General features: G+C 43.9%; 1 protein-coding gene across 1 annotated transcript in view; it reads left to right on the top strand.

Moving 5' to 3' along the window:
- Positions 1–21,258, top strand: part of CFAP43 (cilia and flagella associated protein 43) — a 753,224-nt gene that overhangs the window by 84,507 nt on the left and 647,459 nt on the right. The window contains exon 7 of the mRNA XM_078643733.1: positions 8,139–8,221. Within this exon, the coding sequence (XP_078499859.1) occupies positions 8,139–8,221 (83 nt within the window). The remainder of the gene's footprint in view (positions 1–8,138; positions 8,222–21,258) is intronic.

The raw sequence follows: 21,258 nt of genomic DNA, 5'->3' as shown, positions 1-21,258 counted from the left end.
CTCCCCAACTGCTATTCTGTCTATAAGGGCCATTTTACCACTAGTGCGACCTCCCATAAGCAAATCACATTTCCTCTCACGCTGTTTTGTCCAGTATCTTTTAGTTTGCCAAAGCACATAGTCATGGGCCTTTGTGCAGCATCTGAATTTCTAAAATGGGCACTTTGCTTTTGGGTAAAATCACAAAATACATTTTTAAAACCTGGAAGTAGCCGGTCATACTCAATTCGCTGTTGTACACTTTCAAAATCATATGCCTGCATTTTTCTTTTAAAGCAAAATGTATCGTGCACTGTTAGGTCTGATTTATTTCCACCACTGGTGATTAATTCTAAAACACGGGTCTTCTTATCTGACTGAAAACTCTCTTCGGAAGAATTAATTAAAACAGCCTGTGTAATTGGCAACCTGACCAGATTTTCTGTAACATTTTTCACATGTAAATCATGTACGTTTAAGTCTGTTGTCAAAGGAATATTTTCACACTGGACATCAATTAACATTTCCTTCAGCTCTTTTGGCAAATGCTCAAATTGTGACTGCACGTTAAACAACACAATAAAAATAACCCCACTATCTCTGCCTCAAACATCATCCCACCTTTCAGGGTGATATTCTGAGATGGTACATTCACGTTGCAGCTGCGCACATTTTAAATGCATTTCTTTTTACTGAACACTGTAAGGGATCCCGCCCTTTCTGCCTAACGTAAAAAGCTATTCACAAGCCCTTTATACAAAACACATTTAAACACACAGCAATTCTCATTCAACCAAACACAATTAGCTCACTCATGAGAAAGAACACCATATGGGCGTTACCCCCATGCAAATAAATCAACTGATATCTGAGAGTCTGCTTTCAATTGCAAAAAAACCCAACAATATTTTCCCCTTTTAAAATTAACGTTCATATCCTGCCGACTACGCCAATTGTATTGACGTGTTTCTCTGTATGTTTTGGTGCTTCTGTCAGTCACCAGGTCATTACTTACCACACCCTTTCTCAGGTTACAGAAAGACACCACATTTCACAATACTTACCCAAGAAAGGAATAAACACTGACAACATATAAGACCATTGCTGAGGAGCTCGCAAATTACAACAAGTCACAACACCTCCCAATCCAAGAGGGTACGCAGAAATTCACAACACCTCCTAATCTAAGAGGGTACACAGCGCATGCTCCTCCTAGCAATGTAATTTAGACATCCCTGATGGGAGGCACTTTCCCTTCCGTATCAACAATTACCCATTAGAGGGGAATCGCCCATCCCTCTGTAAGTACTTGGTAAAAAAGGGGTCTCAACCTTCCCTCACAAGGAATACCAACAAATGATATGCTCTAGGGTTTCTTTATTACATGATAATAGGATGACAAAAGAAAGAAATAACTAAACATCACAGTACACATTAGCAGCAATCATCAGCACATAGATATACATAGAGCCTGAAAATAAAAGCATAATTAGATAAAGTTAGATATACATCGAACACCTCACCATAATCTTAGGCGTCTTGTCATCTGAAGAAGGGTCCGTCTCTCTTTGCCTCACTAGTTGGTTCCGGACTCTCTGTGGCACACACACGTCTGCACGTCTGCACCGTGAGGTATCATCAGACCGCCAAAACACCAGACCAGCATCTCAGCTCAGCATATCAGCATCTCTCAGCATCTCAGAAGCTCTCTGCCTCTCAGAAACTCTCTCTCTTTCTGCTCTCTCGGACCCCCTTCTCTAATATAGAACTCTATCCTCTATCGAAGCTTCTGGAAGAACCCGCCTACCTTTCACACAAGATTCCTGTACTTTTCCACACCAAGCACCCAACAGCAGCTGGCCAAGCTTTTGTTCTGGCGCCAATGCGAAGAAGGCACATTCCTCCTGATAAGAACTGGTCTGCTCTGGTCTACTGCCGATGAACAACACATGTAATCTCAAATATCACCTCTCACCTACAGAGGCTCAGAAGATGGCTGCAGTTTAGAATAATATGGAGTTGCTCAAGCATAGGCCTCTACTACTTGGAAAGCAGAATACTATTATACCACGTCAAAGCCAATAGGCTAAAGTCATAATTCACCTAACTCAAATAACACTATGCCCTTAATCCCTCAGTATCCCCTATGGAGCACATGTGTGCACCATCACCAACAACTCTGCACCTCGACATCCCACACCTTCTATTCTTTGGCAAGATTATTCTAATGCAAGACCATCCTACATTAAGGCTAAAGTAACATAGCACACTAAAATCAGTACACAATGGTGGTGATCGAGGGTCATCAAAGATCATCAGACCACTAAAGCGGCTCATGCACTACAGTTGGTTTGCACCTTTATAACCCCAAACACCAGCTCCATACTTTGCCATTGAAACACACTTGCTTGTGTAGATGTTGACTAACTCTTTTACTGGTTTGTGTCTGAGTCGGCGTGCAAAGCTAAAGACGGACCATAGCTCTTCGGCATTGCTCTACCCTTGTGTTAAACATACTGTTACAATGTAACTGCGAGGTAAGGGGAAATCATTAATAAGTAAGAGTTGTTACTTTGGAGATTACCTAGCCTTCTAATTGTATGTTCTTGTTTTAAAAATCTTTGGGCCTATGCTCAAGACAAATGATTTGTCAAGGTTGGTATTAAGATCCAGCATTAAGATATTCTCAGGCGCTTCATCAAGGGAAGTTAAATATAAGATTAGTTGTATATTATATTTAATCGGGCTATGCAAAAAAGCCTCCTTATCTACCCTTTCCCATTTTTACTAGTGCCTTTGTTCCATGAATAAGTTAAGAGCCATTTCTCCTTCGATCCTTCGGAGTAAAAGGGGTCTAGATCAAGGACCATGACAAGCGGGTTATGGTCACTTATGCCGAAGATTTCAACATTATAGTTCCTCAAAAGTGCAGTTAGATCAGAGGACAAAACAATGTAGTCTATCCCACTCCTGTCAAGATATATAAAAAAAATCTCAAATTTGCAACCACTGTAGCGCTTAGTTTTTGATGTGGTTGTCTAAATAGAACTGCCCAGGTTCATCCACCTAACCAGCCGGACATTGGGCAGACTTTCCTTCGTCTCCCTGCCTTGTCTCCCCCCCCCCCCTTCTGATAAATCAGCCAGCTTGTTTGACTTTCTCTATGTCTTTTTTAGTTCCCCTGAATTACATTCCCCCTTGCCGGTCTTTCCTAACCCGATCTTCATTCCAACCCCATTTTACTTTTCCTCTCTTCTTTCTATACCCCATAGGATGTGTGTATGTGCTTAAGCTATGCTCTAGCAATCTCATCTTACTGTGTAACACTGTTTTTTCCCAATGTTATACCAGGCTCCTGTAACTGACGTAATTTTGTAACTAGATAATCCTCATGTGAAGCTCTCTGATACCTCCGTGTCTAGCCAGCGCTATATAAAACTCGTCAAATAAAAATAAATCTCTTATTGGATGGCCATTGACAGCATCTTGGCTCTCATAACAGAGATGTGAAGTCCGATGCACAGGACCATTTTAGAGTCTCAACCCGTGTGATTAGCACAATCACAGGGTTTGCGACTGGTAAATGGTGTAAATGGTGTTTGGCCATGTTCTAAAAACCTTTCGCGATGGGTAAAAGACATTGTAGCTCGCAAAAAGGGGTTTAGCAACTCATTCTTAATCACAATTAGGAGGCGGTGTGAAAGGGGCATCATCTCCTAATTTCACTTCGCAAAAGTATGCATCAATGGTTTGTGATCACAGTTGCAGTCGCCAACCATTGAAAAGTTTCTGACACCTCAAAGAAGTTCACAAAACCGCTTTGTCTCAGAGAATTGTGCCACACGACCATTGCCTGCTCCCCCAATGTCTTTCCAAAGAGGAAACCTTTTTTATTTTTGTTAAAGCAACACCTTTTACTTTAAGGAACTCCAACTGTTTTTTAAATGTTTTCTATTTGGAACGCAGCTATATTAATAGTTTGCTGTTCTTTCCAAGCCATCATGTTTGTTGCCGATTGCAGAGGGTAGCAAATAGCGGTCCACCTAATTAATATTCATTACGAACAGTTACTCTGCAACCCCCTATAAATAGGAATATTGCAGTGTAACCTGTTAGTACAGAAGTTTATTACAAAATTTCAGACACATCGCAAACGTTGGTGTGCAGTATGCTCCTACTGTTTGTGGCCTGCCTGTTTGTACATCTGGCCCTTGGTTGCATATTTCGCTTTCAACATGGTAGATGGCCACCTGCTAGAATAAACATACTCTGCAATGGTAGTCAAGGGCCTCTTGGAGAGTTTGGGTATCACCAGTTTTAGTGTAATCCTGACTTAAGTGTTGCTTGGCCTTTTGCCACACAGTCTTAGCTCACTGAATACCATACTATAGCAGATAATGTCACTAGCCTCTGTAAGATTTGTTTGGGGAGATATGCTGTTCTCTCTGGAGAGTCTTTATCTTTGTAATAGGAAGGTCACAGCACGTGAACTTTCCAAAAACGTTTTTCCGTCTGTTCTGGCATTGAGTGCCCCACTCTTGTTATGACGATCAATTCCTATAACGTCTCTGATATTTCCAGTCTTTTAGGGAATGTTCAGGGCATGAGAGGGGACATGTTGAGAAATAATGAATTTGAAGAGGAAATAAATTATTCATCAGGAACAATGTTAGCAAAGGTGCATATATTTTCTTATTTGAGAGATGGCCAGGCAGTGGCCAGCGATGTACATTAAGGGTTCAGGTGCTGGACCATGATCTTGTAAATAAGGTGTTTGCATCTGGATATTCGCCCAGGGTGACCAGGCGTCCCAGATTTGCCAGGATGGTCCCCGTTTTTCACCGGCTGTCCGGGCAGATTTCGAGAAGTTTAGCTAATGTCCCGGTTTTTGGAGAGGGTCGACTAAAAACGAGGGGAGGTGTTTTTTATGTTTTTCAAAGCGGGGATAGTTAGCAGTTGTTCCAAGAAAGCAATTTAATTCACATGCAAGCTACTGGGTTTAAAAATAGCATCGTATGTATGTTCTTACTGCCTGTTTTGTAACTCTGCGATGAGGAGCGGTGTATTCTGTGCACTCGCTTGACGCACACTTGTAGTCTTTCTTCAATGTTTGTGAAATGTCCCGTTTTTTTGCTTTAAAATTCTGGTCACCCTATAATAATAATAATAATAATATGAGCATTTGTAAAGCGCCTGGTTACACCAGCTGGTGTGTCCCCGCGCTGTGATGAGGCTGAATACAGAAGAACCTGAACCACAGAAGAATCTGGACAACTCAAGAGACCCTACAAGCGCTGAAAGAGATGAGTTTTTAGTCTTTCCTAAACGTAACCTCAGAGACCTCTAACCTAAGGCTCAGAGGAAGTTTGTTCCAGTTCTGAGGAGCCAGGCGACAAAACGACCGGCCCCCCATCCTAGCCTTCTGGACCTTGGGAACAAGTAGCAGGCCCGTCCCACAGGATCTAAGTAGTCTTGTGGGAGCATAGCGGGTGATCAGGTCAGCCAAGTATGCCGGACCCATACCCTGGGAAATGCGATGACAAACGCAAAGTGCCTTAAACAGCACCCGTTCCCTAATGGGAAGCCAGTGAAGAGCCGCCAGATCCTTCCTTGAGGAGGCCCGCCTCGGTTGCATGAGGACCAGCCGCGCGGCTGCGTTCTGTAGACATTGAAGTCTATTCAAACATTCAGCCATAGCGCCTAGGTACAGTATATTTCCGTAATCAAGGCGAGACGGCACAAGGGCGTGTACCATTGTTTTCCTTGCAGTAACAGGCAGCAAATCCAGAGTTTTACAAAGGCCCTTAAGGACCCCAAAACAGGTCCCCACCACCCGCCTAGTTTGGTATTCAAAGGAGAGCTTGAGATCCAGCCACATACTCGCCATAACACTAAGCAAGCATGTGTAGTAAAGACCAGGTGACTGCCTTGCAAATTTCCTGTTAATATTAATGTGTTCATTGTTACCTAGAAGCAGGTTCTTAACACAGGCCCCCAAGCTCCATGGGGCCCCCTCAGCACAGTACTCCGGCTGTAGAGCTCCTGATTGAGGCCCTAGGGGGCCCCTCCACGTACCTTGTAGGGAGGCCCCCTCTAGCTTCGTTATGCCGCTGTCTAGACCTGGAGCCAAACCGTACCAAGTGCTTCCAGTTTGCTAAATCACAGAGGAGCATGTGTTCATCCATAGTCCTCAAACTGACAATCACCCAGTGATGACAAAATGGAATTAGAGGGAAATGTCAGTAAGCAGCAGAAGTTTGTTGCTGGAATCTGCTACCTATCCCCTGTAATATCACGGTACTGAGCAGTATGAAAACAATTTAATATGGTAGGTTGTCGTCACTGTAACTAAACAGTGCTGTGGTAAACAGACTACAGGGTCAAGGGTTTCCGGGGAATATATATCTAGAGCTGCTGTCAGAAACCCAGTGTTCCGAGGTGGGGGGAATATGGATTTGGCGAGGGAAGCTCCCCCAATTAATGGCAGAGCTCCTGCTCCACCAAACTCTAAGTGATTTCATAGGTTCCCAGTGAAGAACAGCCATTCATTAGCCCCAACCCCGCAATCCATGTCGCTTGCTGGAAAGAGGAGGGATCAGGTGTCAAACCTGCTTGGAAGAAGGAGACTGGTCATCTACTGAATAGCTTTGTGTGTTCCACATGCACTCAGCAATGCACGTTAGTTCCATAATTATTCAGTTTTCATTTTTGCAATAAAGTTAGAATATGAGGTCAGTCACAGCTGTTAATCAAATCAGTATGTACTTCGAACTTTTGCCCTCTACTTTCTGTGCTACCACCATATGCAGCCTTTTCTACAATAACTTGGGGGTGTTTGCCTATAATGGTAGATGATTCCAAAAACATGTAGCTGCAGTGCTTAATTTGTAAAAGGAGAGTGCCGGTGTCCAATGCTCTGCTCACAAGCTATTAAATGTCAGCTTGCTGATTATCAAGTCTGTGCAGTCCGGAATCAATTGCATGCCTCTGTTATCCCCTTCTAGACACCGTCCTTTCCCCTGTGTGTGTTTTTCCTCCCTTGCTCTTAGGAAGGGAAAATAAGTGGTGAGCCCCAAAAAAGGAGTGCTGAGGCCCCCACCTGCAACCACCAGCGCAAATTAAGCATTGTGAAACTGATCAAATCTTCCTGTGCGAGATTCACATGCCAGTCACTAACTGACGAACTTGACACTACACTTATGAGGCTATAGCTTCATGTTTAATAGTAGAAAGATCTCCACAACAGGATACCCTTCCCATGTCTTACTCACAAATTTCTGCCAAGCATTTCAGTCATATATTACAACCACAATCTACGAAGATGTCATTCCACAGTTTATTTCAATAGATTTGGCAAAGCAGCAATTATTTCCTTCTCCATGCATCTGTTGTGATGGTTTCTTTTACATACTTTGTATTTGTGTTTTCTTTTTTAACATAAAAAACAGTGTTGATTGTGGCTTCAATAAGTGAGGGATCATTTTATGTTATGAATTATTTGTTTATTTGAACTTTGATACAGCTCTTGGTTTGACGGACACAGCTGCGTTTAAAAAGGAAAGGATGAAATATTTATTTGCTGAAATGAGGACATTGTTTAGTCTCTCTCAGTTCCTTCCGAAGTTGAAACCGTTTTGGAAATTTTCCCAAACATTATGTGTTTGGGCTACTCATCCCTCCATGGAATATAGAATGTGGTCCAAGAAGAATAGCTACAGCTATTCTTATTGACTTCCTCCAGCCAATCACAATGATCCTCTGTTAAGGATCCTATTTTGATAGGTTGAATGGGTCAGTCTGAATTACTAAAGCAGCATGTTGGTTCTATAATCTGATAATCAACCGTTCCAACAATTCAGGGCTATTAGTTGGGATCCTTCTGATTGGTTGCAATCAGAATAACTAGCATGGACTAGCCATGTTTCACCTACAAACATGCTCTTCGTGAAAGGGTGCCCTATGCTTTGAAGACTGGATTTGTTCCATTTAGTGTAAATGGATAAAATGTCCATCAATATCTATAGTGTCTCAATAAAGGTTAATTAAATGATGCTCTCAGTTGCGATTCTCCAAGAGCAACCATTTAACATGAAATTTGAAGGCAGGTTCATATTTACTTTTACCCATCATTTTTGTTTCTGGGCTATTTGTTTTTTTAGGGGGTTCGTCAAATACCTCGCTGCCAGAAGGGACGATAAGAACGATGGCCATTTACAAAGATGAATTATATGCAGCAGGACAGGTAAGACATTTCGCTTCCTTTTCAACTTACACAGGGTTACTGTCCGACCTGAAGGAACTTTTCTTTCCGTGGACATTTTGTAGCATCTTGTTACGACTTAGGGATTGATTTGGAGTTTGGTGGACAGGTAACCAAAGGAGTGTCCACTCCGCCAAACTCATGGTCTGCCTGGCTGATTTATTGGTGGGTGGACTGAAAGTATGTTGCGATGGAGCCTACTCTGGCTCTGTCACCAACACTCCTCCAATAGGCCAGAGAATGTATGCTGTCTAAGGTTAGCCATCCGACTTCCCACCCAATTTAGCGTGGGCAATCATCAGGTGAAACCTGGTGGTATGAGATAATCAAAAAATATAAAAACTCCCCACACCATGGGAGAAAACTCTCATGGCATGGAGGTCATTATTTTTTTCTTTTTCAAAGACAGCCTCCAACTTTGGTAATTTAGGGCCTGATTCAGAACTTGGCGAGACTCCCGTTCTCCATCTATGGCAGCGGTTACAAGTACTCTGTCAAGCTGACTGATTCGAACCTGCCATATTTAGGCTAGCTGATCCTCGGTCTACCTTTTTTCATTGCATATGGGACTCGCTGCTGTCGGCTCAGTGGACTCCTCTGCTGGCTAACATTACTCTGTCACCGCTAGGGTTGAGAGATTGATTGCGCTAACCGTTTTTCAATTCAAAAGGTCTTTATTTCGGCAGTGTGCAATAAAAGAAACAGTGATTAATAAAACATTGTAATATTAATAACGGTATAAATTCATTGTGTGAGAAGCAGTTGAACAGAATTTAGCGACACAAAAGGTTATACAAATTACATAGGTATCAGCCGTAGTTAAAATATTAAAACAATAAATATAATCTTACGTATAAGAACATATAAAAAGTGCAGTGTGCCGTGGGCTATGAGTGCAGGATTAAGAGTGTTCGATCAATAATCTACGCTTAAACCACATAGCAGCCAGAAATTTTGAAACGGCAAATACAATCACTGCTGTTGTGTCGGTTTTTAATATTCTGAATGCCTGCATGCTAACCAATTTAGATTTCACAGTTGAGATGGCGTTGTCCTAGATGCGGATTGCCGACAAAGGGATTCTATCATGGGACCTGTTCAACATTATACTATTCCTGTGGTTTTTGGATGGATGCTAGCACCACTCACCTGATCTGTTTTGGCTAATTGTTTTCACCTGCATACCACACTATCAAACACACTCCATTTCAGACAATTATCCTTTGCCATTCCACTACAGCATAACATTTTTCCTGAACACTTTTTTAGTGAAGTCCGGTGTTTTGTTGGCCTTCTCTGTTTCATTTTGTTTTCTTTTCTAATTATTATCGTGTGGGTTGTTAAAGTCGTTTCAGTTTATTTTTTCACAAACACCTCACCCCCTGCCATGTCACCCCAGCTGCCTTGAGTTAGGAAGCTATTGACCTCTTACGCAGCATCTCTGTAGGCCAGACTGCGATAGTGAATGGCATCCTGCGCCTAAACTGCCAAATGCAACAAATGGCTGCACTTTTGGATGCCATTCACAGTTCAATGTCTGGCATGCAGATATTGCTTGCAAAAATTGCAGCCTCCTCACTCACCCCAGCCTCCCAACCAGCCCAACCCTCTGCCCCAACTCAAGTCCATTCCTCAAACCCAATCCAAACTCCCAACCCAATCCCAATCACACTCTTTGAAGACATCCACTACAACAGACCCAAGCGGCACAATCAGACACCCCTAAACACAAACACACACAAACAACATTCACACACTATTGAAACTACACCCACAAGAACAATATCCACCACCACACCCACCACTACACCCAGAAACACACCAACCACTACAACAACACACTCAAAACCAACATCAACATTATAATTAATTTACAATTCACTGATGACTAAAACTGTTATTAAGGAATATGTGAAATACATATTCTTACTCACATTTATGTCCGAAACAACTACAGTTTTTTTAAATTACATATTTGTGCAGTCCAAATATTAGTAATAAAAAATTGAAATGGACATTAAGATTTTGGTGCAAGCATTCATCATGATAATGGACACTTGCACCAAAAATACAATTGTTTTAGTGTTTTTATTTGTTGATGTGTTTATACATGTGTGTTTACTCACCACAGTTACGTTGGCTGGAAGGCACATCATGATTGGCCCAACAGAAATATTGGCTGTAGTCCCACCCCGACAGCTGCTTTTGCCTTTGGCACCATTGGCTCGGGTGGAAAAATCTGGCAGAGTCGGCGAGACTCTTATGGACTATCGTCTATAGACCCACCTACATCTAAATAGAGTGGTCGGACCGCCTAGTAGATGGGCAGAGAAACCGATGGAAAAGTGAAAGAGAAACCTGATATAGCAAGATCTAAATCGGGCCCTTAATTTTGAAAATTTTTAAATTGTGTAAAAGTGTGACGGGCAGCAATCCTGGTTGACTGAGCCATCCAAACCTTTACAACATTGATAAGATCTGCCATGACGGCAGTGCCTGTCAGTATTACAAATTGTCCACGGGCTGGCGGACAGTTCCAGATTTGACAGGCAGAGGCCCTTTGAGATGGCATAGGCAATATCCTCAGCCATCCTGACAGAGCACCCTCTGTCTGCCAAATTTTAAAACAGCCCCTTCGTTTCTGAAGAATTGTTTTGTAATGTTTCGAGTATTCTTCAACATTTTAAATTCTTTTAGTGCTTAATTTAAAAAAACACAAAATCCCAAATTGACATAAAGAGGTGTTTGGCAAAATTTATCTGAAAAGGAAATTCGAGACATTCAAAATATTTGAAGTATTTACTGGCTAGCCCACCCAGCATATTTTGTCCAACTTTTGCAAAGTTTAGAAAGTCATATGTAGCAATACATGGGAAAAACCATATTTAACATAACGATTGCTATAATGTCTGCATCATGTCATTAACAGATCAGTCATTTCAAAAGAAATTGCAGGGGGCTAATCTGACGTACCTGCCACTTAGATGGCCCGAATCCGGATTTAACTCAACACTAAGCTGTTGGTGAACTTTATTTTTTAAGAAAGTTGTTATATCAAATTCCAAGATGGACGAATGGGTATGTGTTCCACACATCCACTAAATGGCAAACGTGTTCAAGCATAATTGCTGATTACCGCTATTTACTGGCAAAAAGCAAAGGACCAAAAAGGTTGAATTTCTAGAATTGTCAGACAGGTACATCATCCCTTGCAGGTGTCCAGCGTCATTGAATCTAAGGACCCAATTCACAAAATGCATTCTGTAGTGGGTAAAGCTGTATTATTCATGTACTACAACATGGTATTCACAAAGCCACGACTGAGAGCCACAACTTTGTCTCACCTATCTTTTCTGTGCAGACATCCCTGCCAAAGTGGTGGAGATATCCACACACTTAGGTGTACGATTTTGTAGTAAATTTGGAAGGAACAAGAGGAATAGGCTGGAAAATGGTGCAACAGTAACTACTAAACTAGAAGAGTTTTGCACAATTTAAAGAATAGTTTAAGACCGGGGTATTTAACCTTTTTAGTAGTGAGGCCTACTTCTGCTGAAGGAAAGTACTCCTGAGCTACTAACAGATCTTATCACTGTTGAATAGTGACCCCATTTGTTAATGTTACAATATGATCATCATAAACAGGATTATCTGTAGTGACGAGCCAAGCATTCCAGCCAAGGTTACCCGAAGAAATGGCAGGAAAAAGCTTATGAATATTGAATGTCTACACATGAGTAATGAAGTAACATTCAAATCATCACATGCACTCTGGCACAAATGACATAACCCCAGCAGAAAGTCTCCATAACTCAGCTTGAATGATCATTTAGCTATCAACTTCAAAGGTGTTTTGGAATTGCATCAGCATGTCAGTTTCTGAAATACACATATGTGTGCCACTTCTTTCTGTTTTGGAAAAACAAACTACATTTCACAGGAGAAAAATATTTTCTGAATCTAACCCCCATCCCCCCCCCCCCCCCATAATTCATGCTTTCAAAATAGCAGTTGTGATTTATCGGAAATGCACCGTCCCCAAGACACCAAGGATGCCTGTATTATGGCAATAGTGGCAGCCATTATACTAGGGCCATCATCGTGCCAATGCTGGACACCTTAACAACCAGGATGCCCACCAAATATCAGTCGTGGCCATTATTATGCAAGGGGTGGCCACCATTATATCAGGAATGGCCTAAAGTAGTAGTTAACATGCTAATAATGGTTGCCAGTATGCCACAACTACATCAAGAATGGCCAACATAATTAAGGATAACCATTATTATGCACGTTTTCACTATTAGGCTGTGAACGGGCACAAATGTGTCAGAGGTGAAACCCTTCAGATAGCTGCTAGAATACAGTTTTGGTAGTCCTTGAGCTAGATGTAATGTCCAGGGAGCAACACTATTTATTAGGGAGAGACGCATTGTCAAACAGACACCACTCATATAAACAATTGTGGATGAGGTACTTGCTTTTCTCTGCTCTGGATCCATACCATGCTTCCCTCAGCTCTTGGGCTGATTAAGCGCCCAACTAACACATTATCACTCTGGCTGGTGCAGCCCCACACTTCATTGGGTCAGCACTGGCTACTGCTCAGGCTACTGCTAGCACTCTTCTGTCATTGTCACATTGTTCATACACATATGATGCAACTGATGGAGCATGGTCTACAAAGATGGACAATCTCCTTGTGACTGAGAGTGGATGCAGATGATGATGTGGCAGACCCTATAGGCCCACAACGTGTGTGGGTGACTGCTATCATGATGCCCTGCCATTGGACTGGCTGGCTATCACTTAGGAGTGGGTGGTAAACTAAGCAATTCCGGCGGAGTTCGTGGAGTTTTACCAATCGCGCGCAGTACGGCAAAAACTCTGACAACCGCCACATGGCAGATCTTACCAGTGCCCACCTAAGAGCTGTAGACTTTTACACTCCAACATGGCCCCCACTTGGATATTTTTATAGTCTGTTTCATGCAATCTTTTCTTTTCCTCTGTATGGTTGGTTTTAACCAATAGCGGGCTGAGAGTTGACGCTTAGTCAATGAGTATGGGAACACCAGTGCTTCTCGCATCACCAACACAGTGCAGTTAGAGATGTCTCGGGTCACCGCATTGCCTGCAGCTTTAAAAGTATCTTCTAAAGGGTCACCGAGGCTGGAGCACAGATGATAGACCAGCACTGATGGTGCAAGGCTCCGTGGAGTTAGTTGATCGGAGCCGTCACTACAGTGTTTCAGGTGGTTGCTTCACCAAGCCAATAACGAGATGAGCTGGAACGCGCTGACACTTATCCTACTAACTGCAACAAGGTGGCAGTTGCGGGCGTCTGGCTGTTGTTAAGAGTTTGCATGTTATATGTTTGGGGCTCTGGCCATGATTTGTCCAATGTTGAGTGAAACTAAAGACTTTGTCTTTCCCACATTTTCACCTCACTGCACGTGCCAGTGCAACCACGAGAAAAGGGTAAAAACGGCAACTTCTTTGCAGCATATGTGCGTTACTTGGGAAATGTGCACACACCTTACATATTGGTGACAATGTCATTAACAAGAGTCCATCAGCAGCACACGGGAAAATGTTTACAGTGCCAAAATAAGGGTTTGTAATGGCGCTGTGTGTGTGGATGTGCCTACTATGGACAAAATGTGAAAGCAGACATGCCTCGGTTGCACAAGTGCATGTGTGCAAAGTACGGGCAATGGAGTGTTGTGCACTTGGGCCAGAATTAGGAGGGCGAATAGGCTCGCACCCATGCACCTTTTATTCTGCTGCCATGGAAGTGTGCATTAACACATCACCTGCCGGTGTGTCTGCAATGCACATTGCAATGAGGCCGTTTACTCTGACACATATTTAAAAGGGGACACTACCAGCTCTCAGAGTCGCATGTCTTGTTTTTTTGGGATTAAACGTGTTCATTCGCCCCTCCTGAGTTGATATACGAATACTCTGCTAGTGCTGACCAAGCTCCTGTTTGCCCATAGATCTGCAGTTTGCACATACAGCTGAGTGTACACTGCACTGCGGCAACAATGCTGCACCAAGCCCTCCCTTAATCTTCATGACCACCTCGTGCAAACACCAACACTGTGAAGCACTGATACCCACAGCATTAGTGAGGAGGAGGCGCCATGCACGACAACACATATTGTGCCTCTGATACCACCTATCAACTGCTTTTGCGCAACCTGCAACAGGGCTCACTATCAATCCACTCATCAACAACAAACATCGCAAGTTACTCCACCTGCTCGTGGAACTGTGCAGAATCCCGCTGAGTTTTTAAATAAATCTGTGGAATTCCGCAGAGTGAAACTTCGCGAGCTCCGCCCATGCCTACTGTCCCTTTTATGGTGTTAAAATGAGCATTGTTGCCTTCTTTAACAGCACATATTCTCTGAAAGAAATACTGGGCTTGACGTTACCTCTGAGTGATACTTTGAGGGTGCTGACGAACACCCGTAGCTCCTCAACTACTCGTTGGTGACCCCTGGTTTAAGTAAAGACACACTCATACGCAAAACAGTCCAATAAAAACCATGGAGACCGGGAAATAAAGTAACACCCCAGAATTACTCCATTTAACTTGTGTGTGTGTGTGTGTGTATTTTAAAATTGTATAAACATAATCAAAATGAACTTTTAAACTTTTGTTAAAAAATAGAAAATAATTTAAATTAACTCATCACAAACCTTTCAATAACATTCACTGCATAGTAAATCAAAATGTTTGAGGCAGGATTGTTTTTTCATTATTTTGAAATGATTTATAAACCCTTTTTTAATTCATTATTTAATGTTTTTAATTTTACATGTTAATATGCTTTTTCATTAGTTCTATCTTAATAATATACAGCCTTATTCATCAACGGGCCGTTTTGCGAGCCCCTAATAGCGATTCATAGCGAATCGCTATTAAGGACTCGCAAAACGGTTTCATGTAGGAATTGCTAAATAAATAGCGATTCCTACACATTCCTTATTTGCGAGTAGCAAATTGCTAATCGCAAATAAGGAATAACTCCCCATTCATTCCTATGGGCCAAAAGGCCCATAGGAATGAATGGGGAGTATTCCTTATTTGCGATTAGCAATTAGCTAATCGCAAATAATATAGCGATTGAAAGGGTGCCAGGGGTGTCCAAAGGACACCCTGTAGCACCCCTTAAATGTAAATTGAAACAGGTGTTGCGCACACACATGTCCAAAGGACATGTGTGTGTGCAACATGCAACTTAGAAAAATGCTTTTAAAAGCATTTTTCTAAGTTTTTGCTATTTACCGAGAGGTCTGACCTCTCGGTAAATAGCGGCCCAAAATTGCATTTTCGCAATTTTAAAATGCTTCATGAATTGCATTTAAGGAATCTCAAATAGAGATTCCTTAAATTCAAATCTTCGCAAATGTGCGAATTCTTAAATAGCGACTTTTGCATTTGGGATGATGAATCCCAAATGCAAAAATTGCACTCGCAAAAGGCAAGATTCTGAGAATCTTGCCCTTTGCGAGTGCAATTTAGCTTGATGAATCAGGCGGATATTGTTTTAAATAATGTACTTTTATATTTTACATTAAAATATAAACATAAATAATTTCCTCATACTTTTCACTGTGTCAGAGTTCTCCACTTACGTGTGTAATGAAACTGGTAGTGTCTTTGGACTTCTAAATCATGTCAGACATGTCAGTTTAACCTAGATGTGAATCTACACTCCAAAATGGTGAATGGCAAAAAGGTGTAGAGTTACACCTAGCCGTCATAGTAAATGTACATCTGAGTGAGTATAAACATGTGTATTTAGCGTGGTGAATAATCTAACTCATTGTGGAAGGTGTATGTGCTAGACTAACACCCCAGCATGTACTAGATCATCCTCCAAATATGAAGTCGACTTAACTGTCATTCTGTTTGAACACTAGCTAACCTCAGTGGATTGCAGCTGTGTAGCAAAATAATTTTCCTAATATTTCTTGTCCCTTGAACACTACCTATAATCCTTTACCCAATCTAAACTCCCCATCTAAGCTGTCAGTTGGGTACATTCCTTAACCAACTGATCCAAGTCCAGTCCTGACTACAACAATCCTCCCTCCCCCACTCAGGCCCTGGTCCACTTTAAATTAAAAAAAGCCTGCCCCTTTGTTTTCTTATGGTACAGCAAATCCATGGCACTGCTCAAACACTCCTACACTTTTGCCCCCAGGGTGGTCACTCTGGGAACCCCCCCCCCCCCCCCCCCCAACCTGGCCTAGGGATCCATGGTTTCCCTAATCTGCCCTCTATATTTTTTTTAAATCTTTTTTGAGGACATGAGACTGACCCCCAGATTCATCAAAGCCACATTCTGCGAATTCTAAATTGCGAGAATTACCGAATCGCAATTCAGAATTCGCAGAATGGGATTAATGAAGAAATGCGATTAAAAAAAGCGAATCGCAATCGGCCGCAATAGCCGTTTGCGATTTTGCTGTAATCGCAAATAAAATCGCAGAATCTGCCTTTTTCCGTGTAGAAATTGCGATCCCGCAATTACCGAAAACGCAAATTACGAGATCGCAAAAACGGGAAGTCGCATTTCGAGCACAGTGATGACATCACAACCAGGAAGCAGGCATTTCCCTCCCTCATTCAGCACACTGATCCTGAAAGTGGAAGCAGCAGTGGCCAGAGCTCCACTACAGACCACCTTCAGCTGCAAATCAGGAGACAAACCATCCCAGAAAATGTCCCAGGAAGCAGCAGGGAGCAGTGCCTCAGGAAGGAAAAGAAAAATCAAATTTTCCGAGCAGGAATTGGAATATTTAATAGAGGGAGTAACCAAAGATCATGACCGGCTTTTTGGGAAGGATTCAAGGAGGGTGCCTGAGGCGGAGAAGAGGTGCATTTGGCTGCGCATCCACACTAAAGTAAACGCAGTGGGAGTGACCCAGCGCTCCATAGAGGAGCTGAAAAAGAGGTGGTATGACCTCAGGGGGCGTGCTAAGGAGAGAATTACTGAGAGGCTGGGGGAGCGACTGGGAACCGGAGGAGGCGAGCCCACTGTACCACCCAACACCCCACTGGAGGACCTTGTGGAGGACACCCTAAATCCCGAGGCATGCGTGGGGGTAACCCGGCTGGACTCCTCCCGACCTACCCAAGAATCCCAAGGTAAGTGCCATGCGACTGCGACCCTGTCCCCTAACAACGGCCATGACTCCCGAGCTACCCATTAGAAACCCCAGTCATGCAGGCCATGCACACCAGAAAAGCCTAATTGCATTGTGGGACTTGTAGTGTGACCACATTTTCCAGATAGCCCCATACAGCCAGACCTGTCCAGTGAGAGTCATTCCTAAAGCCAGTCAGGGAATGCTAGCCTGCATGCATGTAGCAACCTCCAATGTGCAAGAAACATGTCATTAATCACCATCCCATTTACATCACAGGTGGCGTAGAACAACCCAGCACCGATAGTGAGGCCCTTCACATTGAGGACAATCCCGAGGACACCGAGGGAGAGGGCCATCCTAACCCTAAACCAGGACCATCACAGCTAGCACCAGCAGCAGTGGTACCACCACCTGCTCCTGTGGACAGGGCCACCCCTGCAACAACAGGCGCGCCACAACCACCCCCAGTTACACCCATGCCAGTGGCACTGGCAACTACAGCTGCAGCACGGAAGCAAACAAGGCGCACAGCCACTGTTCGTACTCAGTCCAGCGGACTGGTGAGGGAGCCGCGCAATACAACACCACGCGCCGGCAGGGGGGTGAATGTCCAGGTACCTGGCCTGTCTATTGAGCGTCGGATGCTCCGTGTACATCAACAGCAGGCATGTCACTTGGCAGCCATCCACCTGCAGCTTGCCAAGACTGCACGTAATGTGGGACAACTCAGTGACAACATGGAAAGCATGACCGCTGCTGTCTGGGAAAACAGCCAGGTCCTGGTATCCCAGCAGGATGTCAACCGCCGCCTCCACCGCCAGCTGCTGACCCGCCTGTCAGCGTACACACGCTCCAACCACATCATTGGGAATGCCACCTCCCAGCTATGGCGTCGATCATTAGCGATGCAAATACAAATTGTGCAATGCTGCCAGGATGTCGATAGGGCACTGGAGCAAGTCACCACTGCAGTGCAGAGTCTGCAGGCGACTGGACATGGCCAGGCAGGTGGTGGGGATGGTGCCAGTGAGGGCAATTCCAGCCACAGCAGCCTGTTGGTGCCGCTGGTGACGGTACCCCGCCGAAGCACCAGGCCAAATGCAGCCTCACGGGCTAATGCTGATGTGGAGGAGGTCAAAAGGCGACTGGTAGCGTCCACCCGGAGGCGCCACTGACTATTTATTATTTAACATGCAGGGCCATGCTGATGAAACAAGCATGCCCTCCTCACAAACATGGGGATGTATGAATCAATACAGCTCTCATGCAATTTATAGAAACAAATATTACATTATTGTGAAGAAAACAATAAGATTTATTATGCACTAGTTAATCTGACTCATGTCATTATTTCAATTGTCATGCATGAGTGAAGTGTTGGATGAGGGGAGTGGGTGCACTAGAAACAGTTCATTGTGATTTGGTTGCGGCACCCGTGTCCTTCTGCAGGTGGGCGGTTGTCCCCTTCCGACTCACTGCCAGAGATCTCTACTGGTATCCTCCGCTTGGTAGCAATGTTGTGGAGTATTGCACACACGGCCACGATGCGGCAGCAGACCTCAGGCTGGTATTTGAGGGCCCCACCAGTCTTGTGAAGTATGCGGAATCGGCTCTTCAAATGCCCGAATGTCCGCTCAATGCAATTTCTTGTGCGAATGTGTGCTGCATTGTAACGCCGTTGCTGTGGTGTGGCAGGGTTGAGGTATGGGGTGAGGAGGTACTCACGGAGACCGTAGGCACTGTCACCTGAATGAAAGGAGCAGAGGGTGAGTGCCTGTTATGCGCAACTACATGGTTGCAATGTACTATTTGTTGGCATGTGTACTTACCTAGTAGGTGTCCTTCCCCAAAGTCTCCCCTGGCCAGTCGTGTGTGCAAGCCGCTGTGCCGTAATATGAAGGAGTCATGTGTGCTCCCCGGGTATTGTGCCACTATATCCGTGATGATTGTCTTAGCGTTGCACACCATCTGGATATTCAGGGAGTGGTAGCACTTGCGGTTCCGGTACATGTATTCTGATTGTGCAGGTGGGCATATGTGGATGTGGGTACAGTCAATGCATCCAATTACATGAGGGAATTGCGCAATGTTGTAATAATCAAGCTTAGTTTGATCCAAGTCCTGTTGGGTGGTCGGGAATGTGATGTAATGGTGTAGCCGGGTCAGCATTGCCTCCAGGAAACTCCTTAGGCAACGGGACATGGTGCTCTGGGAGATCCCCCCTGCAACTGCAACTATCCCCTGGAAGCTTCCGGAGGCCAGGAGGTGCAGGCTGCACAAGACCTGGACATGGGTGGGCACGGCATTGGTCCTCCTTGTTGGGTGCTGCATCAGGGGGTCTAGGTCACGCATCAGCTTTGTAATCATTGCCCCATTCAGGCGGTACTTAGAGTAGATTTGCTCTGCAGTTTGACCCAGAAGGGTGATCCGCAGGTGGAAGATTCGCTCCTGGATCCTGCGTCTGTTCCTTGCTGCAGCCTGGAGCCTTCGCCGCCTGACCACCATGTATAGTCCTGACATTGTGAAAGTCCTCATGCTCCTACTGTGTCTCCTTAAGTGTGTTTGGCCAGGCCCGCACCTGTGGCTAGTTTGGTATTTTAAAAAAAAAATTTTATATTGATTTCATGGTTACCACCTGGTTTGGGTTCTCCTTATTTTGTGCCTCGCAAATAGCGATTTAGCGAATTTTCGCTATCTGCGTTTATTCATGAATTGGCTTTGCGAGTATTTAGTGAATTTGCAAGATATTTCGCAGAATCCTTGGAATCTCGCTAATTCCGAATCGCTAAGGGGGTTCCACCTAGATTCTGCGATTTATTTTGCAAATTTGCATTATAGATTTTGCGTAATCGCTATTTATTCAATTTTCACATCATTAATTGCATTTCATTTAATTGCGATCGCAATAGCTAATTCTCAGCTATTGCGATGGCAATTTTGTTTGATGAATCTGGCTGATAGTCCTTGAGTCCTAAAAGGGCTGCCCCGCTACATTTTTATTGATAAGGGGTAGCAAATCAGATCTTATTTTAAGATCTGTAGGATCTGCGGATCCTCGAGGTCTCTACATCTACATACATTTTGAACCTTAATGTCTCAAAAAACACTGAACGGGGTTCAACAAATAAAAAAAACACAGTTTCTGGGTAAAGATCAAGATTTCTGCAAAATTGGATGTTGATTCAGTTGTTTTGGGGGTTTCACTGTTCAGTTTTCCTGGGTAAATTGTGTTCATCAAGCTAAATGAATCTGGAGGGAAGAATGTACATAAACTGTACTTCTTATATATCATTTTACCTTCTTGATAATTGTAGTAGTTGACACTCCGCATACAATATTTGGCAGGCCAACATTTAAAACTTGATAGTGTAGTAGAACACCAAGCGCTACAACATTTTAAGACTGAGTTACTAAAAGCAATGCCAGGGAATGTTTTCTTAACCCGTTGCGTGCTCGTGACGGAACCGTTCCGTCACAAGCCTCTGGTGGGCTGTGCTGGTGACGGAACGGTTCCGTCACGGGCCGCTCGCCGCGCCTGCGCGGCGCGAATTCCGCGCCTGCGCTGAGCGTTCTAAAGAGCGGGCGGGGCCATGACGGAACCATTCCGTCACAAGCACAGCTCACCCGAGGGCCATGACGGAGCGGTTCCGTCATGAGTACGGGAGCGCCGCGCGGCCCCGCCTCCCCCTTAGCGCTGCGGCGGAATAGCCGCTGCAGCTAAGGGGTTAATATATAATGTCACAACATTACTAATGAAATAACAGTCCCAGCAGCAATTTACCGCTGGCATATGTGCAATGCTAACAGCTATCAATATGGCTAGACCCATTGAATTACGTACTGTGCTG

This window comes from Lissotriton helveticus, chromosome 5_1 (genome assembly GCF_964261635.1).
Source record: "Lissotriton helveticus chromosome 5_1, aLisHel1.1, whole genome shotgun sequence".
In the NCBI taxonomy this organism is placed as follows: domain Eukaryota; kingdom Metazoa; phylum Chordata; class Amphibia; order Caudata; family Salamandridae; genus Lissotriton; species Lissotriton helveticus.
Note: the sequence above shows the minus strand (reverse complement) of the source record. Positions and strands in the feature narration are given on the sequence as shown.